Source organism: Danio rerio, chromosome 11 (assembly GCF_052040795.2).
Source record: "Danio rerio strain M-AB ecotype USA chromosome 11, GRCz13ab, whole genome shotgun sequence".
Taxonomy (NCBI): Eukaryota; Metazoa; Chordata; class Actinopteri; order Cypriniformes; family Danionidae; genus Danio; species Danio rerio.
Genome location: NC_141031.1, coordinates 11,158,237 through 11,186,223, shown reverse-complemented (window position 1 = coordinate 11,186,223; position 27,987 = coordinate 11,158,237). Strand labels below are relative to the sequence as shown.

The 27,987-nt window shown below is 33.0% G+C and overlaps 1 protein-coding gene across 1 annotated transcript; it reads left to right on the top strand.

Moving 5' to 3' along the window:
* The first annotated feature begins 3,592 nt into the window (after positions 1-3,592).
* psmd14 (proteasome 26S subunit, non-ATPase 14) lies at positions 3,593-24,310 on the top strand. The gene is given in 11 exon segments (NM_001083573.1): positions 3,593-3,642; positions 4,210-4,266; positions 9,087-9,158; positions 10,582-10,701; positions 14,107-14,177; positions 14,267-14,417; positions 21,200-21,307; positions 21,460-21,534; positions 21,625-21,750; positions 23,872-23,934; positions 24,122-24,310. Coding segments are annotated over 10 exon segments (933 nt in total). The 5' UTR covers positions 3,593-3,642; positions 4,210-4,218; the 3' UTR covers positions 24,221-24,310.
* The last annotated feature ends 3,677 nt before the right edge of the window (positions 24,311-27,987 follow it).

The following is a 27,987-nucleotide window of genomic DNA, read 5'->3' as shown; positions in this document are numbered from 1 at the left end:
CCACCTCGGCTCACGAGTCTAGGCGGACTGATAGAAGAAAAATCCACCAGACAGAGCTCGATCAAGTAAGAGTAATCCATGCTGCGTGAGAGTTATCCAAGTGTATATCCTACATAGAGTATAGAGGATTAAAACTTTTTTCAAGGATATTATAGTAAGTATAGGACAGTGGCAAAACATTTGACTGCAGATCTCATCAGCTGGAGGTCAACTGACAACTGGGGGTGAGCAGTGGTAGTGTATATTGTGCTTTTTAAATGCCATACATGTGTACACTGCAAAAAATGCTTTTCTTACTTAGATTTTTTGTCTTGTTTCTAGTCCAAATATCCAAAAACTCTTAAATCAAGAAGAATTTTTTAGAAATCCAAAACATACTGTCTTATTTTAAGATATAATATGCCAAAATTAGGTGAGTTTTCATTTAAAACAAGCTAAATAATCTGCCAATGGGGTAAGCAAAATAATCTTATGTCAAAAGGAAAAACAAAATTAATTTGCTTACCCCATTGGCAGATTATTTTGCTTGTTTCAAGGAAAAACTCCCTTAATATTGGGATATTATTTCTGAAAACAAGACAATATATTTTGCTTGCCTAGAAAACGTTTCTTGATATAAGAACTTTTAGATATTTGGACTAGAAACAAGACAAAAAATCTAAGTAAGAAAAGCATTATTTGCAGTGTAGATTATTAGATTTTCGTTTACTCTGCAAGGGGAAAGGATAAATGCGGGATGCAGGTCCCATTATAGCTCAAGCCTACTGTCTAGTGGTTACTAACGCTCATTACATCACAGAAGAGCAAATAAACAGGATGATGCGACACAAGTACAGTCACTCAAGCTGAATTACAATATTGTGCTAATAATAGCAACTTGAGTGAGTCTAATTGAAAATATTTTCAAAAAATGTGCTAGTCTGTATTAATCTTTCTAAAACATAACTGTTCTTAAAGTGATAGTTCATCAAAAACAGGATTTTCTGTCATCGTTTGCTCACCCTTCACTTGTCAAAACTTGATTAAATTAATTAATCCATTGTTCACAATGAAGATTAAAGAGTGTTTTTAAACTGGTAGCCACTGTATCTATTGAAGTCAGAAGTTACTGGTTTCTAACATTCTTCAAAATATCTTCTTTTGTGTTTAACAGAAAAAAGAACCACTTGGGAGTATTTTCATTTATTCCTTTTAATTTTGCTCCTAATCTTGAAATGCTTCGAATCAAATGTATTACAACATACTAAAAAACAAAAATAAGGTAAAATAGTACAACAAGATAAATTCTGCTAATTAATAGACATATGCAACAAAAATAAATGAATTTCGCATGTTTCTAGTAATTGCTTATTAATTTAATAAAACTTTCCAGCCAAAAAGTTCATTTGCTAGCATAAATGCTAAAAGCACATGGCAGTGGGTAGCACGTTCGCCTCACAGCAAGAAGGTCGTGGGTTCGAGCCTCAGCTGGCACAGTTGGCGTTTCTGTGTGGAGTATGCATGTTTTCTCCGTGTTGGCGTGGGTTTCCTCTGGGTGCTCTGGTTTCCCCGACAAGTGCAAAAACAAGTGGTACAGGTGAATTGGGTAAGCTAAATTGTCTGTAGTGTGTGTGGATGTTTTCATGGACAGCAGCTGGAAGGGCATCCGCTGTGTAAAACATATGTTGGATAAGTTGGCGGTTCATTCTGCTGTGGCGACCCCTGATTAATACAGGGACTAAGCCGAAAAGAAAGTGAATAAATGAATATTTTTAGATTGACCAATGTGTGATCAATTACATACATACTTTATTTTTGAAGTTTTGGTGACAGTATTGACAGTTCAAGTTCTTTTAAAAGTCATTCAAGTCATTCATTTCTCAGAGAGAGCACACACATTTTTCAGTGCAAGAGAAAAATACTAAATTATCTGTTTTTACATATATTTGGGAGAAAATTCCACCAAGTTAAAGACAAAGATTTGTATGGGGCAACAGAATTGATGCAAGATTTACAGATACACGTTTTTGTTAGAAAAACAGTTATTTTAAATTGATTTAAGGTTGTAGAATTAGGACAATTACCATTTAGAGCTTTTCTAAGTACAAAAAGGTCATATTTCCAAATGTAAAGTATTTTGATAAGACAATGATACACGGCAGAAAAAAAAATGCACAGCCTAATCAAAAAATCATGTTGTTTGGCAATATAAGACATTTTTTACTGAAAATATTGTAATGTTATAGCATGTAACATCTTGGGATCTATAAAAAATAAATGACACATTTTATAAACAATCTAAAATCTAACCATTTCTATAAAAGGGTGGGAAAATTTGGCTTTGGACACCAAATATCTAAAATCACCCAGTGATTAAGTAGAAGAAATGTGATAAACATTTTAGCTTTAGTTTTCTCTTTCATTGATTCTATTTAAAGAGCAATAAAACCATTGTGCAAAAGCTTAAGGTTAAAAGTTAGATTGTATACAGGGGCTGGTTTGCAATGGCAGAGTTCTCCATTATTTACAGTCAATTCAATTCATGTTTATTTGTATAGCACTTTTCAAAGTAATTATTGTTTCTAAACAGCTTTACAAAAGGTGCACATTATTGCATTGCAGTCAAAATCAGAAAGTTAAGGAGTTGTGGATCAGGATGGTGATGCCAATACCTTATGCTTTTGGACTGTGGGAAAAACCAGAGCAAACCTGCACATGCAAGATCCACACAGAAATGCCAATCAGAACGAAACTCGAACCAGCGAGTTTCTTGCATTGAGGCAACAGTGCTAACCTTTTTTTATTGTTTAGTTGTTTATCTTTAGATTTTCCTTTTTTCTCCTAATACATTATTAGCTTTTTACCAACTCACAAACCCATTGCAGCTCTCATTAAACCTAGTTTAGGAAATCCTACTGTAATGTAGACCCAGTGTATATTGCATTTGTGGTGTTGATATATAACTTTGCAATCATTATCACTGCTTTCTACAGATATAGCTCCTTTAACTGGCAAATAATTGGTGATAATAAAAAAATAACCCAAATATACGTACACTTCACCTGTAAATTATGGATTGGTCCACCTTGAACAGATGCTTCTCTGTTGTCAGACAATTCTAAATTGTTTTTGTGCATTGATCGTCTGAGGTCATGGGGGGCTTGTGATTGTGAGTGAGGGGCAGCAGGGGATTGAATTCCCTGCTAGGTGTCAAAATTGCTTGAAGAGAGAAGAGGAAATGAAAGGATACAGAGTACAAATCAGCAAAGTAAAGTAAACAGCTTATTATCAAACATCTTGTGAAATTAGGCAATTAGAACAGAAAAACAAAACAGAAACAAAACGAAGAGCGTTTACGAAACACTAAAGAAAACATTAAAAAATATAGTAAATACAAGTTTCGTCATACTTATTTCATTAAATAAATTAGTATTAAACTAGTCATAGTTTCATTTTTATGTATATGTTATATAACGGTATCTAAAATGTCATCATGTTATGCGCTTTTAACGTTTCATAGACTTTTAATTTGAAACCCCAAGCTCTCCGTCCTGTATATCCCTGTTGTGGTGCGTTTCACGTTGGTAATTCTGGCTGATTCATTGTAGACGAGCTGAAACTCAGCTGCCACTCTCACATTTTCTCTTTCTTATTGAACAACAGGTAAAGAAATAATGAAAATTTACTATCATTCAGTATTTGCTTACGGAACATTGTGCTGTTTTTGTCACTGTGTGTGTGGTAAGCCTATAAATGTTGCTGAAAGATGTGTTTAGCCTCTGTAGCATCATTAGCATTTTTGCAGTTTATTTAACGTTAGATGGAAAATGATAGTGAACATTAATACAACCAAAGTTATTTCCTCTTATTTTAAAGACTAATGTAATTCTACACGCTGTCGTTTGCCTGTTGTTTATGTGTTCATGGACTTAAACTGTGTGTAAATAGCACTATGCTAAATAGCTTAGCATGTTAGCATTCTGACAAAGCATTAAAATCCATTTTTTGTGTGTGTTTGTCAAGAATAAACAGCTATTTGTGTTTGTGTCTGACACTGTGGATTTGTTTAATTAGTTACACTTTAAAAAGGTTTAGAAGGGAATGTAGGTACTTTTGAATGCCCTAGTGTGAATGTTCATGAATCAGCTACATTCATGATGAAAGTGAACAGGTCTTTTAATATGAGCAAACCTGTAAAGTAAATTCATTGTTTTCTTTATTTATGTCTAGATATAAGGAATGGACCGGCTCTTGAGGCTTGGAGGGGGAATGCCGGGACTCAGCCAGGTAAGTTTTCATATTTGGCTCTATTTTATAAAGGTGGTGTTTTCAAATGTGTCTACTGCGAATGACAGCAGTCAGTAGACCAGGGTGCTAAGTTACACCTGCTGTCACAAACTTTGTGCAAAAGTCACTGATGGTTTTGCTATTGCTTTATTTTTAAACTCAAGAAACGTTCAAAACATTTTCCAATAAAAATATATACATGTATAATAGATTGAGTTTAAAAGGATGAACCCCTAATTACATCCTGGCCAAATTAACAAAAAATTGCAACAAAAATTCTTCATGACTGGTTGAAGTTTGGTCTGTAGGAAAACAGACACACGTGCATATAGTTATCTGCTGAAAACTTAAGACATTTTGTTATGCAAAATTTCAGTTTCAAATGAAAGAGTGTCATTAGTAGATGTGTGTGTAAATTATTTATATATATATATATATATATATATATATATATATATATATATATATATATATATATATATATATATATACATACATATATATATATATATATATATATATATATATATATATATATATATATATATATATATATACACACATATATATATATATATATATATATATATATATATATATATATATATATATATATATATATATATATATATATATATATATATATATATATATATATACACACACATATATATATATATATATATATATATATATATATATATATATATATACATATATACACACACACACGCACACACACACACACTCACATCACATGATATGCAATGCTGAGTTTGTATTATTTATCCTTTTTTTGCCCTATGACTGTTTTCGGGCATAAGCAATTGAACTTTTTGTAACTTTAATAAAGAATAATTTTATTGAATTTATTGAATCTTCATTTGCTTTACCTGAATACTGTTAAACTCGGAAACCACAGTTTATTTTAATAGAATCTTTTTCTTTATTTTATTTTTCTATTCATGTAGATTGTTTATTAGACTTTATGCAGTTGCACTTTTTTCAAATAGAGCTTATTATGCCATCTGGTGAAATTATACTCCTATCGCAATATTGAATGGCAGATCAACAAAATATCGCAGTGTTACAAATATTGTGTAGCCCTATATTGCCCCACATTGTAGTTTCAATGCTGATATGTAATATTATGCAGCCCTAATATATATATATATATATATATATATATAAATATATATATATATATATATATATATATATATATTTAAATATATATCTTTGAAAGGATGTGTGGCATCTGAAAGGCTGAACATAAAATACTACTACACTTGATTTTGGTTTTATTGTTTAAAAAAAAAAACAGACACCCTGTTAAATGAGAATCTGAAATATTTTATGGCATACCATATAAAATAAAGGTGATTTAGTATTCAAAAATGTTTTATTTTGATTGTTTTTAAATTAATTGGTCTTGTACTTAATATTTTCTGACCATTTTTCATAGTATATGTATTATTCCGGTACTTTACCAAATAGGTAATATGTCGGTTTACGGTAAGGGCTTGATATTTGAAAAATGATGGGATGTGTTGGGAAAAAATGCACAGAGTGTGTTAGCTAGCGACATTAGGAGTTAAGTAAAGCAATTCAATTTTTGTTTTCTTGGTTGGGCAGTTAAAGGGTTAAAGCAACACAGAGCAATACACAAAGCAACAACAACTATAAAGACAGAAAAGAAAAGAAAAGAAATGGCAAATAAAACAAACAAAATACAGATAAAAAAGATTTGAAAACTATTCTTACATCAGATCCTCAAGTTTTATTCAATGTTACACGTATATTTCTAGGCCAGTGGGCACAGGCAATATGGTGATCTTGCAAACAATGACAGGCTCATACTTTTAAAGCGTTATCCTTGACATTTGACAGATAATCAAAAAAAGGGTTCGCAGGTGGCTTTGAAACATGCAATGCTATCAAAAACATTGTGCCAAATGTAAAGTGCTAGAGAATTGAGAGAGCCAGGATTTAAAAAGTGGTTTTGATGCCTTTTTCCATAGACAAAGAATATTTTTTAGCTACCACCATTCCTTATTGGACAGCTTTTTTAATTTGATGACTGAACACATGAAGTCAAAGTAATACATATTTCTTAATGTGTATTCCCAAACCCCTTTGGGTCACTTTATTTTGATGGTCCGTTTATGGAATTTAAGTTACATTGCATCTTCATGCCAACTAATTCTCATTAGATTATAAGTAAAATGTTAGGTTGGGGTTAGGGTTGGTGTACTGTAAGTTGACGTACTTGCTACTTTTCTTATAGTCAGTTAGATAAACTAACTAAAAAGATTATTCTTTTTTATCATGTTTAAATGCATTGCTGATTTGTACTTAACAACATCTGTAGTACTGCAAACACTTTTCGTCAGTGAAGATCCCTATATTTGAGGTTTTCTATGTGAGAATAGATGTGTCAGGTGGTAAGCAGATGCACATAATAGGATGCTTTTTGTGTGTAGGGGAGACAGAAGTTTTGTGAGACCATCCTCGTGATTTTTTTTTTTTTTTCGCGAAGCCTGTGCATGATGGGTAGAGAGACGTCTCTCAGCTCTCTCTGCCAATTAACACTTCCAGTAACAGGCTGCCTCCCTCTGATTCACACTCCACTCCAGCAGACAGAGAGGGAAAGAAGAGCGGAGGAAAAACACCCATGATTCTATTCTGCTTTCATACTCTTTATTTCTGTCTTTACAGCTGCACATGCTTTAAGATTAAATTCGAGCTGAAGAGTGTAGCATGCAGTATTGATTATTCTGAAGTGTTGATTAGATTTTTGCTGGTGTTTATTGAGCTGAGTTCTGATTGGCTTTTTAGTGTTCACACATGTCCGTATGGTTTTGTATGTGTGTGTATATGATGATAATTGAGGTCATTGCTATTTGCTAACACAATAACCTTTGCAAAATAATAGTGCTACAATTATACAAGTGTCACTGCATCTCTAAAAGACATTTTCTAAGCTGATAGGTATCGCACACACGCACACTCACACATTATTTATTTTTCTTTACATGCATACATGTATATTGCAACTTCAATTATTATTATTTTTGTTTGCACTTGTGTGTCTTGTTATTTTCATTTTTATTTTCTGAACTTAAAGTAATGTTAGCGTATTGTGTTTTACCATGATTTACAGAACACAGAGACTACCATGTTATTAATTGTATATTAGGGAAATCTAGTCAGGCATGTTCAAACAAGAACATTAAAGCTCAAATTTAATGTCACAGTGCAATATTTAATCTCTTTTTTTATCTTATCATACAATTGAAAATATTTTCATTTATTGAATGCATATTATTATTTTTTAATAGCAGTCTTATATACACACAATTTCCAAAACAGTTTCTCTCTATAATAAAAATAACATCATACTATTGTTAATTGTATGGTATTTGTTTATAAAGTACTTGTGTATAGTACTTGAGATAGTACTATTAAAAAAGTCCTGAATTTAGAACACATTTGTTTTTTCATGGTGTTAGCTGGTGTTAAATAACTTTATTATTAGGTTGTAGGGCTGCATTATATTGAAAAAAAACTGACAGCGATATTTTGTTATTTATTGAGATATGAATATGACTTTCACAGTTTTACATTGACTGTGATGATTTTGTTGTGTAGTGTGTCTGCATAAAATATACAAAAATGATACAAAAATACACAAAATAATAAAATTTAAAGCACAGATGAAAACAAAAGAACAAAGATGAAAAATTAAATAAACCACACTATGGTTTTTGGTGGAGTGCAACAGTGGCACAAATAAAAGTACCTTCATTATACATATATATACAGTGCTCCGCATATCTGAGTACACCCCTCACAAATCTTTCATTTAAATTCATAATTTCTATAGGAGGCTTTACAATATTATATTTGTGCATATACATTAGATTAGTCAGCATTGAAGCCAAAATCTGGAGCTAATCTAACAAAATAACTTGCGATAACAGTCCAGAAATAAGTAGCCTAAATTTGATAGAGATAGAAAAACTATTAAACTAATTAAATCAAAATTTAAAAAAGAGCAAAAATCAAGAGAAACAAAACATAAACAAAAAAAATCTTATTTTGTCAGTTTTGTAGTTTGTAATTTTTTGGCAATATTTTGTATGAATTTAAACATTATCTTTTTATTTCTAAAGAATTAATCTATTATTTTAATGAATATTTTGAATTAATAAATCTGTTTTGTTAAAATGCAGTAAAATGTATTACCTATATACACTAAGAAATGGGTAAAAATATTATAACATTTTCAATGGGGTGTACTTATTTATGCTATTAATCAATTAATCAACCCAATTTATCAAATCTAATCCAAGTGTTAAAGCAGAAAACCTTTCAAGGTCGTGTGTCCAAACTAACTTGAAATCTCTTGAGATCCTGCGATGTGACTATATGATATATTGTGCAGTCCTAATAGGCTGAATAATTAATAGCCTGTTAATAAATCAACATCAAATGCCTAGTATACAAATATTTCATATTGACCATTCAGTTTTTCCAAAGTTAAATCTTAAAATCAGCTGCAAATTATAGATATTTTTTCTGTATATTACAAAATAACAATTCATTTGTGTTAACAATTCTTTCAAAAAGAACTCTTACTCTTACTATTTCTGTTCCTTGTATCAAAACATTATTTGACCTTGTAAAAACTGAATCAAAGAAACCAGTCATTCACATATTATGAATAATTAAAGGTCAAATCGTCTTGCAGCCAAATATTAGCAGTGTTTTGCTCTGGAGATTTGACTCGCCTGAACTGAAGTGTGTGTTTTCCGCAGGGTCCTCCCACAGATGCTCCCGCTGTGGACACGGCTGAACAGGTGTACATCTCCTCCCTCGCTCTGCTCAAGGTCAGCATACACACAGGTTTTCTCACTAACATGTTCTCGGTCACAGGCTGTTCTCATGTTGTGTGAAAGATGGTTTAACTCTAATGGTTAATTTCCTCTGGTTTGGTTTGTGTCTTGGTATTGTCATGTTGGTCTTTAATTTTAAGTTTACTATAGGTTTGCTGGAAAGTTATTTTATTATATTTTAATGTAATAAAATATTAATTACAACTTGTTTGTTTGTGTTTTAATGTATTTATTATACTTGCATGTTTTTGCCATGAAATAGCCTAAGATGCTAACCTAAACTAAAAAAATAGTAAATAAAATTACTTCTAATACTACTAGTGTAAATTGGACATTGGATGTTGTAATTAGAGGTGAATTATTAGACTTATTTGAAACAAATTATGTTAACAGTCAGTAAATTTACATGGACAGCATATTTTAAAACTAACATAACTAGGACAATACTCTGACTCTGAACTGTTCATTTAAACCAAGATTTTGATGACCTTAAACTAGATAAAGTTGTACTTTTAGTTAGCACAAATCAAGTGTTCCCATTTTAGTGGCATTATCAAAGTGCAATGTGGATGTGTACACCTTGTCACATATACTATGATATAGAACTTTTGACAGCTTTTTTCCTTAAAATTGACCATAAACAAAATAAAATAACCTGGCTTTAAGCAAGTATTTATTTCAGCTGTTTTTCATTTGCATGTTAGATAATTAACTGCTCTAAAAATTAATAGATAATAGTAAAATGCTTAAAACTGTATGTGATACTATAAAGATGACAAACTGGGTGTGGATATCAAAATTCTAGAGTGTTGCATAGGGATCTCTGATTAATTGATCTATTTACTGTAACAGAACCAGAAAAGGAATATTTAAAAAGCAAGCCATGTAAACATATCAAGTCCACATGAAATCAAAATGTACTGTTTGTTTTGCTGAATAAACAAAAGGTAAAAATAAATTAATGCAAGTTAATCCACTGACCGAAGAAACATGTTTGTTTTGATAATTTCACCATTTGCTCCGGAATGGAAGTCCTTGTCTGATGTCAGTTTGACAGCTTGGCCAGAACATAAATTTTTTAGCCACACCTCTCAACCGTTAGTTTGCTGAAAGTGAAAGATCAGAGGAGAAGTGCAAAAATAAAATCACACCCTCTTCTCAATATTCCTTTTTACTTTAAACGCAATATCATAATGTAAGTAATACTAAAGTCTAAAGTCTTGGTCACATGAACTTTGGTCAATATTTCCTTTATTCAGAAAAAGGTAAATAATTAGATCACTGATGTCCATGTAATTTTACCCACAGTGATTGGTCAATGTCAGTCTGATTGTCAGTTTGCAGGAGAACAAGCATTCTTGTCTTCAGAAAAAAAATAATTTTTCCTCTCTATAAAATCATCTGTATGTTTGTGTAGATGCTGAAACATGGCCGTGCTGGTGTGCCCATGGAAGTCATGGGTCTGATGCTGGGAGAGTTTGTGGATGATTACACAGTACGCGTGATCGATGTGTTTGCCATGCCGCAGTCAGGAACGGTGAGTGAGGATTTTCCCAGCTACATTTTTCAAATCTTTATTTAAGAAGAAGCTGATTACAAAAACGGTAGGCAGACAACTAATTTTATTTTCAAACCATACCTGCAGAAAGCAAGGAAAGTATATCTGCAACATCAGAAAAGAAAAATCCAGATTCAGAAAATCATTTACAATTGCAAAAGTCCTCTTGTTTTTCCACAATGAAAAAAAAACGAATTCTCACACTGACATCTTTCTTGTGTTTCAAATGACACACTGTACACTTGCTTAGGATATATTTAAGCTTAGTTTACACTGCATGCATTTAAAAAACTTGCAATCAGCCTTTTGCTACTTGTTTAAACTACTTATTTAAAATGAATATTGTTAAAACAATTCTTAGGTATTTTTGAGACAACTTAATTGTTTTATATTCAATCCACTTAAGTTTGTAAAAACAATTAAGTTGACTTAATGAGTTGTGTTGGAACGACATGAAGGATTTGCGTGGAACATAGCATTTTTTTACAGTGTGACTTTTAGCATTGACAGACCTCTGTGCCGTTCAGACTACATGACTTGATTTTTATGACTATAATCCAACAATTTGATGCATGTAACTCTGTTTTTTCATTTATTTACTACACGTTTATATATTAACTAAACTTTATATTGAATATCTAATATTGGAATGCACATAACGCATTAACGAAATAAATTCAGATTAGGCTATATAAATATGTACTTATATGATAAATGTTTGAAAACAATATTCTATATTAAATAATTAAAATTAAAGTTTATATATACACAAGCAATATTGGAAAAAAAGAAGACGCGCGTTTTTTTTTTTTTTCTGACTCCAAATGCAGCAGAGAAAGTTTTGCTTTAGTTGGTGCAACACATTACTGAAAGTGTCTGACTTGATTGATTGCAGTCTCTTAACTCCTCCTATTTATTATTATTTCTTATTATTATTTATTATTATTTCTACATTTATAAGCTTAGTATGTCATTCACTATAGGAATCTCTCTAATACACAGGGGTGATAGCGTTCCGGCACCACGCCGGATTTCCGGCGTACTGTGGCTGCGGGGGAAAAAAAATCAGGTTCACGGATATTGATCTGTCATTTCTCTTGATTCACAGAATTCACTCACTGCTGAAAGCGCCGGATTGGTTTTTATTAAGTGCCATTTTGTGTGCTCGTGAATCATCTTTTGAGTGTAGACGCCATGTAAATAAAAGATTAATTGTGTAATTTAGAGAGCTTTAAAAATTATAACTGATCTTTGTGAGATCTCTATGAACTAAGATTAGTGACGCTTTTTAGTGATAATAAGAGGAGCGTGCTTTGCACTTTCCAGGCTATAATCTATTCAGAATTTGTATGAAACTTTCGTTTTCGGCACATATACGCTGATATGTTTTGGGAATGACATCTGCATATTTACGCTGGGTTTATTCTCGAAATAACGGTGAAGCAATAGACGGGACAAAAATATATTTCCCTCTTCTCCTTAAACAACTTAGTGTTTCAGCTATGAAATAGCTCAGTTTTGTATGTAGCCTAAATGCAAAGTGTTTATATTTAGTTTCGTTTTTTATTCAGCTTATTTAGAAAAACGTTTGGAGCAATTTTTATTCGTTAAAAATAAGTTGTTTTTTAACGAACAGCGCCCAGCGGAAGACCATCATTGTCTGTTTGATCAGTTTGCCTTCTCAGATCATCACGACTTGCCTAAAATAAAAGATATCAAACAGTTCAAGTATAAAACAATGGTAGCTTAAACGTTAAAGAATGTGTGCTATTAGGCGCATAGTTTGCTTATAAAAAGCTTGCAGGACATCGCGGCGCCAGAGCAATCACTTGCATTTTTTCAGTGGGAGCAATTTAAAGTTATCCGTCATTTTTGCTCACAAAGTACGAGTAATACATCAAAAAACGTTACAGCGTTTTTATAAAATAAAGAAAACCAAAATTATGCGCTTTCTGTCGTCTGGTTTTTGAACAGGATCGCTTAACAAAATGAAGCAAAATGTATATGCCTCACAGACATAATAAATATATTTATAAAAAGCTTTAAATTATTACTTAACGAAATAAAACAAATCGAAAAAAAAAAAATTCCTTCATGTAATCCGTAAAGATGAATTTCTCTCTAAAGGCGAGTCCAAGAGGAGATTGCCAGTCAGGTTCTTTGCGACTCAGAATAAGATTATTAATAAATAATTAAGATATGTCCTTACTCTTTCCTCGACACATTCATTGTTATTTGTTTTTGCCGGTGCTTGGGGCGAGTTTTAGCTTATTGTGTGCGCTTGAACGCGGATTCACAGTAGCAGTTTTAACATGGAGTGACACGACATCTGACGTACAGATGACACTGGCACATGCCACTGAGTGTAGTGACACTTCCGGTGGCGCGTGCAGTTTTCCACTGTCATGTGTCACTCGCTCGTGGCATGTGTAGTGACCTGTGTCACTCAGAGTGTCGCGCTGCATGTCACTGCAGTGACATCGACACCCGGCGAAGCTTATGACATTAATTAACACGAGCAAAACCATATTTAATCATTACGCGACTTTTAACCTAATTTATCACGTCGCAAGTTAGTTAATTTGCTGAGCTACTCTTTTAATTTAAACGCATTTATTTTATGTATTCGTAGTCATACTTCCGTACGTAATATAGTCATTTGACAGTACATGTCAGTCAAATTTATTGTGGCATGCTTATGTATGGGAGGGGTTACACTTATCTGTTGTACTGTATATTATTGCGTCTTGGCAGTTCCTTTGTTCCCTACAATATGGACTTCTCTATGTTTTTAATTCAATCATTTATTTTATTATTTAACTTATTTTCATTTTAAGGTATTTTAAATGATATCCTTTAAAAAGTTATAATGAAATGCATGTTGAAAACTCATAACATATATGCATGTAAGATAACAGGTGTCATTTGCCTAATGATTTTTAAATATTAAAGCAAAGAGACTTATAAGATTAAGGTGCTTATAACGTGCTTATACTGACACCTACTGGCACATGTCACAAGATCACTGACACTGGCATGTGTCACTGACATTACTGGCATGTGTCTAAAAAGAGCCACTTGACAATAATGATGATCAGGGTTACACATAGGCTGTTAATATATTTGGGCCCTGGGGCCCACAAGTTATGTGTTAAAAGTGCGTTGCATACATAGTACCCCCACCCCTACTCACCTCAGGGGCAAGGAAAAAAAGTTCAGGCTCAGGAATTTTTTCCACTATCAGCCCTGAATACATTATTAAAGCACCAGCAGTTAATGTAGTATTAAATGTAGTATTCACCACTTGTGATGGGATTGACAATAATGCATCTTTATACTAGGTGGGGGTTCACCAGTGGTTCTGAATGTGTGATTTGTTTACAGGGTGTGAGCGTTGAGGCCGTGGACCCCGTTTTTCAAGCGAAGATGTTGGACATGTTAAAGCAGACGGGACGGTGAGGGAATAACAGTGGAAAACTACTCTTCCGGGATAAACTGCTATATTAGATTATAAAGGTTTGTGATTTTTTTTTTTTTCTGGCAGGCCTGAGATGGTGGTGGGCTGGTACCACAGTCACCCTGGTTTCGGCTGCTGGTTGTCGGGTGTGGACATTAACACACAGCAGAGTTTTGAGGCGCTGTCAGAACGTGCTGTTGCCGTTGTGGTCGATCCCATCCAGAGCGTCAAGGGAAAGGTAAAAATGACATGAAATCTGTTTTAGTTTTTTATTAAATTTTATGTTTTGTTCTGATTTTGTTTTCCATTTTTATTTTTTGGTTTTCTTTTTTCTTTTCTTTTTTTCAGGACTTAATTAAAAAAAATTAAATACCTTTAGAAAAAATCAATTCACTTAGAAGAAATAAAAAGTAAAAATAAAAAAAAGTTATGTGTGACTTCTTTTTAATCTCAGAATTGTGAGATATAAACTTGAAATTGCAACTTAAGTCAGATTTCTGAGAAATAGTTACAATAAAGTCAAAGTTATAAAATCAGAAAAAGTCGCAATAACCTTTTTTAAAATTCAGTGCTGGGAATGGGCTTCTATACAGTTTAACTAGGGGTGTCAAAATTAATTGTTTCTTTGGTGCACCACGATGCAGACGCGGACAATTCGGTATCGGTTCAGTAATAATCATAACCGGTTATTATGTACTGACGTCATTTATCTCCTATGCGCTCTGTCGCGAGGGAGGTAGGCGCGAGTATTTACAACACTCAGCCAACTCGGGGCCGGTCCGTGGCATAGGCACCATAGGCAAATGCTAAGGGCGCTGTATATCCAGGAGTGTGCCAGAAAGGAGCGTGGTTCAGTTGGTTTTGTTTTCGATATTCTTGACACACATTCAGTTACAGACGGCCAAAAACCTCCTATCCTAAAAAGATCTAAAGTGTGTTTCCTACAAAAAGACAAAGCTGCTTATGTTTCATAGCTGTCTTTCTTTTTTTCGCTCCACACTACGAGCACTGCTCCGTTTAAGCCCTCGCAATATGTGTTTAGCCGGGATAGCTCGTGCTGAGAGGAGCTCTCAGTAAGGGACCGTCGGAAAAGTGCTTCTTTTTTTCTGTTTTTTTTTTTTTTCGTTTTTCTGCTCCGCTCTTCGCGAGCTCTCCCTGTTGCAAGGGCTTAAGTGTGTGTGCGTGTGTGTGTGTGCGCGTGTGTGTGTGTGTTTGTTTTTTTGGTGCGGTCTATGTTTGTGTTTGAATGAGAGACAGTGTGGTGCTGTGTCTCTGTGTGTTTATACAGACAGCTTGTTATAGCCTATCCTCTAAAATATAACACTGTTTATGGAAAGCATCGTCAATGCACAGTGATGCACCAAAATATCGAATTGAACCGAATCGAAGGCATGATAATTGTAACCGAACCGTGAGACCAGTATAGGTTCACACCTCTAAGTTTAACAATAGTTTATGAAGAATTAAACAAAAAACTACATTTTAGGGACCCTATAAAATGCATTTCTGAAATGAATCCAAAAACTGAAATTAAATTAAACATGTTGTCCTACAGACACTGTGAGTTTCCATGTGTGCATGATATGACTATAAGTAATGTCACTGTATAAAAAACAGTGAAGTGACTCTCAGATCACGTCCAGTAATCCAACATCATGAGCACCTCAATGCATTTAGAAAACAAAACTGCATCATTCACTCACAAAGACGAGCAGAACATGCAGATCTTACATTTAAACAATCTTTTTTAGTTTAAAATTCACAGGCAGTCGTCTCGATCATGATTACAGTAGGTGAACAATACAACCGTTGATTTATTAATTAAAAATTTAGCAAATTCCATGACACTCCATGTTACATAGCTACTGTTATTATGTTTTAATACAGTTATAAGGCCTTAGACATGTAACAGTCCATGAACATGCCAGCACTATTAAAGGAATTGCTCATTATTTAAAAACGCTTTCATATTCGATTCACCTGTGCCTTTAAACACACTTTGAGATGGTATCATTTCACACAGTCATTCTTCAGAGATTCTTCTATATGTGAACATGCACTCACACTTCCTGTCGGAGTGTGAGAGTGTCTGGATTTCTGTGAAATTTTTTTTTTCTTTCTTTTTCGTCCTGAAGCTGTGAGCTCTATTAGCACCCTCTGATCCACGTGAGAGAGTGTGAGGACTCTTATCTCTTCCGTCAGTCCTGTGCTGTTGGTATTATAGGAAGAAGAAATAGTATTATAGAAAGTAGGCATTAGGAAAAAGAGAGATGTCAAATTATATTCTGCAATGGTATAATTAATATTTGTTATAGTCTGTATGTAAAGCCATTATGATATCCGGTTCTATTAGTGTGTGCAATATTTATTATCTACTGTACTATAATAACTGTTACTGTAATTAGGTGCAAGCTTATTTTCGAGTACGCTAATTAAATGGCAAAAAAACTAAAATATATCTTCCTTTAAAAGCACTTACTGCTTGATAAATCCTGTTAGAATGCAGTTAGGTTGACCTTCTAAGTCAGGGTATGAATACAAAATATCCCTTTATTTATTTTGTTTGCTTGATATATTAAATCGTTAGGTCATATCACAAAGTAGTCCTGTTTTTGTGAGTAATCTCAAACTGAGTGAGTTCCATTTAAAACAGGATTTTCTTTTTCCATACTATAATAGTTCTAAACAGCTGGAGCAGAGCATTTTGCGCCTTAGAGCAATATTACAGTCTTTAGTTCCTGAATGAATCTGTTTTTATCCTTGACAAACCTAGGCCTGCAGAAGTAACAGCACCAACAATAAAATCCCCACACACATTGTCAGTATGGCAGTTATATTGTTATATGGATGTAAAAAAAATTACTGTTCAAACATTTGAGGTAAGAATTTTATTTTTAAATTTAATTCTATTTTATTTTTATGTTGCAGAAGATTTTTGAATTCATCTTTATTTCTGTTGTGCTTTTACAATGTAGATCGTGTCTTGGTAGCTTAGCATAGAAGTTCTAGTAAATTGAAACTACGTCAGTCCAGTTTTCAGAGTTGAAGTTCACCAATTGACAAAAGTGAAGGAGGAAAAAAAAACCTTGAGAGAAACCAGGCTCAGTTGGGCACAACCATTTCTCCTCCGGCCAAACTTCTTGTCTAGAGCTGCAGTATAGGCCTGGATAAAATAATTATATTGCTTAATATACGGCAATGTATTTACTGGTCTGTTTTTCAAATCAAATAAAACCTGTGATTTTTAACACTGTTCCTTAAAATAAATGGATTTAATAATTAACAAAATCATATTTAAATGTGTCATTGTTTTTACTCAAAGAATATTTAACAATGTAACTATTTTAGACATTGATAATAATAAATTTTTTTTTGGAGCAAAAGATCAACATATTTGAATGATTTATTAAGTTGCTATGACTTAGATTGCTCAAAAAAAATCTTCAACACTTTATTATTATTGTTATTATTATGATCATTATAAACATTTAATTGAACTAATGTCACTATTTTAAAATATAGGTGTTTTTTCTGCTTGCGACACAGTGACTCAGTGGTTAGCACTTTCGCCTCACAGCAAGAAGGTCACTAGTTTGAGTCCCAGCTGAATCAATTGGCCATTCTGATGTTCTCCCTGTGTTCGTGCGGGTTGGGTAAACAACCTGCAAAATTGACCAGTGTATTGGGTAAACAAAATTGGCCAGAGTGTATGAGTGCGTGCGTGCATGCGAATGAGTGTGTATGGATGTTTCCTACTACTGGGTTGCAGCTGGAAGGGCGTCCGCTGCTTAAACACATTCTGTAATAGTTGATGGTTCCTTCTGCTGTGGCGACCCCTGATGAATAAAGAGACTAAGTCAAAAAGAAAATAAGTATTTTTACTGTATTTGTTCAAATAAATGTAGTGTTAATAAACATTACTTTCAGAATCTCTTATTAACTCAAACATTTACATAGTATTGTGCAAACTTTATGATGCTTAAATTGCAGCGCTATTATTTGCATAAGAAGTCATGCTGACAAATTAATAATGAAATATATTTAAGCTTACTTTATTTGAGTGGGGGTTGGAGACGGGCAATGAAACATTTACCTGAACTTCAACTTGACTTGAAGTATCTGACCTGAAGGCTTCATTGCATTGCCCCTTGTTTGTTTTCTGTTTTTAAATATTAATGTCCTGCACCTCCAGAGTATCATCCTGTCTCTGTAAGCATGGCACGAGTGGTTTAAAGAGTATTTTGAGTTCCTTGTGGTGTCAGCACTACACAATCTTTCAGTCTTTGTCTTGTGCTCGATTTATGATTCACCCTCCAAGCATCACACAATCACAGGGAACATCCCGGCACAGGGAATGCTCCCCTCAGCACAGATGCGGGACACTGCAGGATTTTACACCCATTCATTCAGTCAGGAACTAACGAGTCTCCGGGGTTCAGGAGGCGTTACTGTGTATGTGTGTCTCTGTGCGTGTGTTTTCAAAGGTGTGATCAGTGCTCTTCTACACAATCTGAGCTCTCTTCTGCTTGTCATTCTTTTATTCAAGTCAAAATCTCCATTAGAATTCCCATAAATCCCATGAAATTATATTCTGTTATTATACGTTTATAGTGTAATATAATGTAAAATTTTCTGTTTTCTTAGATTTATTAGATACATATTTTTGGCTTATTGTAAAAGCAGTCCTATTTTTGTCAACATATTTATTAGCTTTATTTATTTATTTATTTATTTATTCATTTATCGGGATCCCCATTAGCCGCTATTCTTCCTGGGGTTCATAAGTTCTTAAGCTTAAGTCAATATCAGGTCAAAAACGTATACCATGATAAAAGCTCTCACAATTAATCACAACAAGGAAATCTGATACCAGCAGAAGCCTCATACGCTTCTATTAATCATACTATGTATATTGGACTCTTATTTTGAAAACAGGAGAGGTATGGATCAGTTTTGCGAAACGGCCAGTCTGTTCAAATGTATCTTTTATTTATTATGCATATTGTAAGAATATTTGTAATGAGGCAAGAAACACATGTAAACCTGAGTAAAAGTTTTTAATGCACGTTCATGCATCGTGTCATATCTCTTTGCTCTTATTGTGGTTTTTCTCTTGAACAAAAGAATCCCAATAAACCTTATAAAATTCATCTGAAGATATTATTTCCTGCCTGATTTTACATACAATGTGTACAGAAAGTATTCAGATCCCCTTAACATTTTCAATCTTTGTTATATTGCAGCCATTTGCCATAGCCAATGTCATAGTCATAATCAACTATGTTATATTTCAGTTTTTTTTTTTAATAAATCTACAACAATGTCAACAATTCTATGATTTTCTGTCAATATGGGGTGCTGTGTGTACATATTGAGGAAAAAATGAACCAATTATTTTAGCAAATAGCTGCAATATAACAGAGTGAAAAATTTAAGTAGGTCTGAATACTTTCCGTACCATATGTTAATATTTCAAAATACAATTTTCAAAATCTTCTTTGTCAAGTACAAAATAATGTAATTTAGCCTGTATTTTATCCACAACACAACTCTGGGGCAAACTAGGTTAGTCTGGTGGCAGAAATATGTCGCACATACTCCTAAAATAAACCTCTCCACCACTTCAGTTGAAAAGAGTTAACAAGCCATCCACACGATATGTTAAAATTTGACAAATCAAGTATAATAGGGTATATGGCGAGCTAGTGTTTTTTGCATACTAATTAACTTCCGGTGACCTGTTATTGTGATTTTTTTCTATTTTATATGGTTTCTTTTACAGCTTCGATGTTTTAATGTATAAAATACAATCAGTTAAATAAACTTTGGCGTTCATTCAGTTGTTCAAGCGTAAAACGAGACAAAATTGCTTTTACTCGCACACGCCCGTCAGATTCGGCAGGTTAGCGCGGAAGCTGCATTGAATATACTGGGGTAAAATAAATACTCGTATTATAAAGACATGACATGGAAAAAGTAATTTAATGCAGTGCTTCTTGTACAATCTGAGATTCACTTTATATCGGATAATCAGCTTGTGGAGATCGCTGATTTTTAAAGAAAACAGACCTTATATGCGCCGATTTTTGCATTGGCATACAGTTGATCGGAAGTGCTTAATCCAGGTTACTGACAAATTCCTATTACCATGCTTCGACATATACCCTATTGTTTTGCATGAGCACATTTACATCAGTGTGTGTGTGTCTTTGTTTGTTGAACAGGCACTGACAAGCTACTAAGCATCAGATCAGAGCTCAATAATATTCATGATCATTCCAAATACAGTCAATACAGTTTTTTATTTTAGAGGTAATGGCCTTGGTTATAATTAAGCATATAAAACCATTTCTGGTGAATTCTTGAACGTACCTAAGCCACATACCTATAATCAAATAACAAAAACATATTAAATCAGTGCACTTTATGGCACCTTTAAAATATATTTGGTAGTTATTTTATTTAAGATCTGCTTCTGTTTTCAGTATGGTAATAAATGTCACATGAAACAGTGTTCCTACTCATACTGGTTACATTTAACACTGGATTAAGCCATAATCCGTGCCTAAAGTGTTCAGTCAAAATAGTTTATGCTGTTGTTCATTTATGACATCACAGAAACAAAAATGAAAATAGAAATCTAAAATAGAAACTTTAACATGTTTGTGTGTGATTAGGACAAAAACTCCTTTTAACATGGATAAGCTTTTATCCCATGTCGCAGTGTCATTTTGCTTGTAGTTAGGACACCATGTTATATGCATGCATGCATACAGGTTTGTGTGTGTACATCTAATGGCAAGTTTTGACCTGTGTGTGAGCTCAGGTGTGCTGCCTTTGCCTATATGATCTGAATGGACGCCTATTGTTCGTTCTCTTTCTGTAAAAGTGTCTTTCTCTATCTTTCTTACCTTTGAATTAGATTATGGTATGTTTTATTGGGCTTGTACCATCCATGTTATATTCCACCATAACGCCCAAACTGCTGGAGTTTAGTGCTTGTTTTCATTTTTCCTCCAGGTTGTTATCGATGCCTTCAGGCTAATAAATGCCAATATGATGGTGCTGGGTCATGAACCACGTCAAACCACTTCTAACTTGGGACATCTCAACAAACCATCAATTCAGGTTACTTTACATCTAAATACATTTCAATTGTGTGAAAAAATAAGTGTAATCAATTTTATAAAATTAAATGAGCAGGATAGTTCAGCCAGATGTCTGCCATATTTTCTCTTTTTGAATATTGAATGTTACTAAGGGTTGTTTCTCTTGTTCAGGCTTTGATTCATGGACTCAACAGACATTATTACTCCATTACCATCAACTACAGGAAGAATGAATTGGAACAGAAGGTTTGAACTTGTAGATATTGTTAAAATGCTTTTAATTCATTCATTGTTGTAATTAGAACGTTTATAGGGGTTGTGTTCATTTGTGTTCAGATGTTACTGAACCTCCACAAGAAGAGCTGGATGGAGGGTCTGACTCTGCAGGATTACAGTGAACACTGCAAACTCAACGAGACCATCGTCAAGGAGATGCTCGAACTGGCCAAGAACTACAATAAGGTGAAGAGGACCACCCATTTCCATCTAGTATTAACTAGTGGTTTAACAGATCTTAAAACTCACTATTTGGAATTACATATTGGGTTTCTGAGAAATTAATCAGTTTATACAAATATTTACTTTTAGAATTTACTTTTAATTTTAAAATAAATATATAACAAAAGTGTTTCCGTTAATAATTCTTTGTAATTAATTAATTAATGTTTGTTTAGCATTAATTATCCAAAATATAATTTCTACCCCAACTGCTTGCTGTCACTTAAGATATTAACTATATTAATGCATGTTATTTACATTATGAAATAATTCTGTGTGTATCTTCACCATTCAAGCACAATAACCCACTAAAAATAACTGAAAAATACAATTAACAAGCTGAACTAATATTTGTATAATCAATATTGTAAATGTTATTACCTAAGGATGGGTACTGAAACACGGTACTTTATCGTTGCCGGTGCTACATTATAAAAGAGCGAAGTATCGATAAGCTCTGACGTTAACGGTTTTGCTATTAGTACTGGAGAATTATTGCAGAATAAACATTACTTACAGTCGCTTAATTAAACTGACCAACCTTTTCTAATATTTAATATTCGTCTGCACAGTTGGCAATCTCATCCTCACATGAGAAATGCTTATGTTTCCGGTGACCGCGTCGAATATAAAAGAATATATAAAGGCTCGCGCTAAGAGCACACACATAGCTTGTGACACAGACTCGCACGCACACACAGCTTGTAACCTTGCGAAGTGAACCAAATGGGTTGTATTTCCTGAGTGGACAACGAAAATGTCCTTTGCAACAAATGCAACAAGTTGTTTTCTTATATTAGCGTAAACGCAAGAAATCTGGTTAAGTGAATGTGTCTTTAAAAAGTGCATTAACTGCAATGAAAAGTGATAAAGTTTTGACTGCCTAGCTAACGGTAACGTTGCATCATCCACATCATTCTGCCAGCAGTCAATCACCTAAATTAGTATAATATTAATAGTTAAATAAACACACACATTCGCTTACAATGAAAACACTTTTTTTTTTCTGCAGTAGCCTAAATAAATCTTAAAAATTAAAAATGCTTTTACACCATATGTTTATCACCAATGAATAGCCGATTAATAAACTATACTTGTTAAGAAGTTATAAAAAAAATGCTCATTTTTTACATTGCAAGATGCTCCAAAACTATATTAAAACACAGTTAACTCCCACAAAATTAATTATTAATTAAGTTAATTAAAAATCAGACAAATTATCTAATTTAACTGCATTTTTCAACTCAAAGAGGGTATTTTCAACTGCAGGGAGCACAATAAACCAAGAGAAGTCCTGACTTCTGTCAGAAAAGTCAAACATGTTGGTTTTTATCCAGAACAATGATTATAAACTGAGAGTCAAGTTTGGGAGTTGGGGGTTGATCCCTTATCATGGTGGGCATAATTATAGTTTAATCCAGATTTTTTTGGTTCAATGTGATCCAAATCCTACAAAAAAGGTCTGAAAACCCCAAACTAAAGGTTTGATCCCAATCAAAACAAAGATTAGATTACGTGATCCAATTATGTCATCCGTTTTTGTTTTGTTTTTGTTTTTTTGTTTTTTTAAAGACCCATTTTCTTGATTTGAACCAATTCGATATCCAAAATCCTAGTGGATTACTTTTGAAAAACCGGACCCAGGGTATTGGGCAAAAAAAAAAACTTTTTCGATCAGATTTTGAACTTTTAAACCATAAAAGAAATCAGAATAATGTATTTACATAATATTACACTTATCAGTTTATTAAGCTTAATCAGCAATATGGTAATTTCCTTGTATTTATTGTCATCAACTTGTGATCATCAGATTGACAAAAATGCATCTAAAAGGGATAGTTCACCCAAAAAATAAAAATGTACTCGCTATTTACTCGCCCTCAAGTGGATCCAAGTGGATTTTTTGAAAAGAGGATATTTTGTAGAATGCTGGAAACTGATAACCATTGGCAACCTTAGCATGGGAAACCTATTTTAATAGAAGACAATGGCTACCGGTACAACATTTCTCAAAGCTGTTTTTGTGTGAAATAATTTTTATTTTACATTCTACGTTTTTTTGTGTGTGTGTGTTTGTGTTTTTAGGCTGTAGAGGAAGAAGACAAGATGACTCCTGAGCAGCTTGCAATTAAGAACGTTGGAAAACAGGTATCAATCACATTTCTTTCTCTATATTATTTTATTTGCACTATATTATTCTCTATATTAATTGTAAAAACCACACGTGACCTGACAAATTGTTTCATTTTGTTATTTTTATTTATTCATTTTTTTGTAATCTTAGAGATGCAAGTCTTAAAGGACCACTTTTCGGTTGTTCTCTTTCTCTTTGCAGGATCCCAAACGGCATTTGGAAGAGCATGTGGATGTTCTTATGACATCCAATATTGTGCAGTGCCTCGCAGCAATGTTGGACACTGTTGTGTTCCATTGATTTCCCCCATCCATCTCTGTTTGTGCATACATGTTCATATTCTACAACCGTTTTGTCTTTTTAAGAAATAAACACAAAATTCCAGTCACACCATTGTCTCTCCGTCATGGCTGCACGACACAATCTCATCACACTTGGTAAGAATTTCTTGTGAATGAATGGCCGATGCATGTGAATTTGTGGTAACACTTTACAATAAGGTTCATTAGTTAATGCGTTTACTGACATGAACTGATCATGAACAACACATGTACAGCATTTATTAATCATAATTGAACATTTACTAATACATTATTAACATCCAAGTCCATGCTTGTTAACATTAGTTAATGCACCATGAGTTAACATGAACTAATAATGAGCTACTGTATTTTCATTAACTAACGTTAACTAACATGAACAAATACAGTAGTAAATGTATTGTTCATTGTTTGTTTATTTTAGTAAATGGATTAATTAACATTAACTAATCAACCTTATTGTAAAATGTGACCGAATTTGTAAATTGTCATTTGTATGTTTTTCCTGAATGCTTTTTTTCATGTGTTCTGAATCCTGGGTTGCATATATAGATAACTATTGTACAATTTATTAATTAATTTTGTCTTTACTGTATGCAGTCTAAATTATGGCACTATTGTTTTAATGTAAATCTATTGTCCTTGCATTTCCCCTTGAACTTCTGGGCTCTAAGGGAGATTTTCAGAGAACAACACAGAAACACCTTATTTAAGATGACAGCACTTCAGGACCACGCTTAAGTGAGCGCCACTGTGAAATATTTATTCGTGTGCTGGGTAAACATGGTTGTTCCTGTCTAAAGCGTTTCACATGATTTCATGATTATTTTTTTTTTATAACTGTATTCAAACCCCTTTAGATTTCCTTTCCTATAGATAACAGTTGAAACAATAACTCATTTTAAAGGGAAACTAGAATGATTATTAAGGTTATAATTATAAAAAATACTCAAGGTAAAATAAGGCAGTCAATTTTTTTTCTCTTCAAATTTCAAGTTCAAATTCAACCTTTTCTAAAGAGTTTAAATGTGACAATTCTGAGTTTATTATTGTGCATACTAAATTAAAATCTCAATTTCACCTCTGACTTGCAAAAGCAAGTTCTCACAATTTTATTCTTCCATTTCAAATTTCCCAATCTTTTTCAATTAGACTTCCGAATTTCAATGGGGTATATGCCGAGCTAGTGTTTCCCATACTGATAAACTTCCGGTGACCTGTTATTGTGAATTGTTTTGCATTTATACAGTTCCTTTTACAGCATCGATGTTGTAATGTCATTAAAATACAGTCAGTTAAACAGACTTTGGCATTTATTTAGTTACTCAAGCATAAAACGAGACAAAAATCCGTTTGCTTTAAAAAAAATCAGTGAATTTTTCATTTTTTATTAGAAAAATAAAATGATCCGCTCTCATTTTCTGTTTATGTATTCATTAATTTAATGTATAAAAAACGCATACACGTTTCGGCAGTTTACTTTATTTTGATTTTAATTTAATATATTTTTAAAAGAGTAAAACGTAAATCATAATTTTTAAATTCCAAAAATATTTTGATAACAAATCTAAATTCCAAAAATATTTACGCCCATCAGATTCAGCAGGCTAGCGCGGAAGCTCCATTGAATATACTGGGGTAAATAAAATGCTTGTATTATAAAGACATGACGGGGAAAAAGTAATTTAATGCAGTGCTTCTTGTACAATCTGAGATTCACTTTATATTGGATATCACTCAGCCAGTGGAGATCGCTGATTTTTAAAGAAAACGGACCTTAAATGCGCCGATTTTTGCATTGGCATACAGATCACAGGAAACGATTATCCCAGGTTACTGGCAAATTAAAAGTCCTATTAGCATGCTTTGGCATGCCGAGCTAGTGCTGTTCCCATGCTGATACACTTCTGGTGACCTGTTATTGTGAACTTTTTTTCCATTTTATATGGTTCCTTATACAGCATTGATGTTGTAATGTCATTAAAATACATTCAGTTAAAAAACTGTAGCATTTATTTTGTTGCTCAAGCGTAAAATGAGACAAAAAGCTGTTTACTCGCACGCGCCCATCAGAATCGGCAGGCTGACGCAGAAGCTCCATTGATTATACTGGGGTAAAATAAATGCTCATATTATAAAGGTATGGCGGGGGAAATGTAATTTAATGCAGTGCTTCTTGTACAATCTGAGACCCACTTTAAATCGGATATCACTCAGCTAGTGGAGATAGCTGATTTTTAAAGAAAACAGACCTTAAACGCACCGGATTTTGCATTGGCATTCAATTCGCTGGAAGCGCTTAACCCAGGTTACTGGCGAATTAAAAGTCCTATTAGCATGCTTCGGCATATACCCCATTGTAGAATTTTAATCATTTCTTGTTTCTTGCCCACTGAGAAACCTAATAGTAAAAATCACTTGATGAAATTAGTTAGTATATATTTTTTTAAGTATTTTTGACTCTAATGCTACACTTTAAATTCCAAAAAGTTAAGGTAACTCAAACCATTTGTGGAAATCGATTGCAACGAACCATTTAAGTTTAAAAACTAATCCAGATGAGTACTGTGAACTTAATCCATTTGAGTAAACAAAGCAATTTGAGCGCAGTTGCACCCAAATGAAGAGAACTCATACCAACTGAGTACTGTAAAACCCAGTAAGTTAAGAAAACTTAAAACGCTTGAGGAAACTGATTGCCACAAAAATCTGTTTGAGTACTGAGCTTACTCCATTAATGAAGAAATGAGGTATTTCTTTAACTCATTACCTCCAACACTGAGTTCAAAACTCTCTTCAAATGAGTAGAATTAACTTTCAGTCAATTTTGAGTTGACTACACAGTTGACTGTTGGGTTTTACAGTGTAGTAGCAGTAGCAAACCATTTGAGAAGCTATATCGTTGTTTGGACTTAATTTGTTCACTTGACTGAACTCGTACCGATTTAATAACTAGACTTAAAATGTTTCATTAATGAATACTCTAAATGTTTTTGATATGATATCAACACATATAACGTGTATCTTACTCATTATATGAGTTTACAGTACAAAAAACATTGTTTTCAAAACCTAAATGGTTTGCCGCAATCAAGATCATCAAACAGTTTGAGTTAACTTTTAGGGTTTTACAGTGTGCATATGATAATTATAGAAATTTGTACATCTCAAAAGTCCAAACTGTGTTATATAAAAATGCACAATTATGCCTATTTTTTTTTTTTATTTAATTTGGCGGAAACACTATTTATATTTTTCCGTTTACAGAGCACTATAGCGATTTCACCTATTATAGTGATTGTTGTCTGCACTGTAAAAATAATTATTTATTATAGATGATAGTAGGTTGCTTCAAAATAAGTAATCAATTATTAATAACATGTCTTCAAATGGTAGTTAAAATGCTTTTCTAATTACTTTGCCTTAAAAGTAATTAAATACTTTACTCAATACAACTCGATCTAAATCAAAAGGATAGTTATATGAAGTATATTTTAAAAATTAGCATTTAGCTCTTTTTAATAGATATAATACTGAAGATAAAGACATGTATCAAACTTTAAATGTTTCATAAGTACCATATTTTGTCATATTTATTTTTTATTTATTGTTTCAATTCATCAACTTGATAAATGTTACCATAGTTGATCTAAACATTGATCTGTTTTTTTCTTATTGATTTGCTTATTATTGGAATTTTAGTTAAATGTATTGTATGTTTTAATTGTAATTAGATTACCTAAAGAT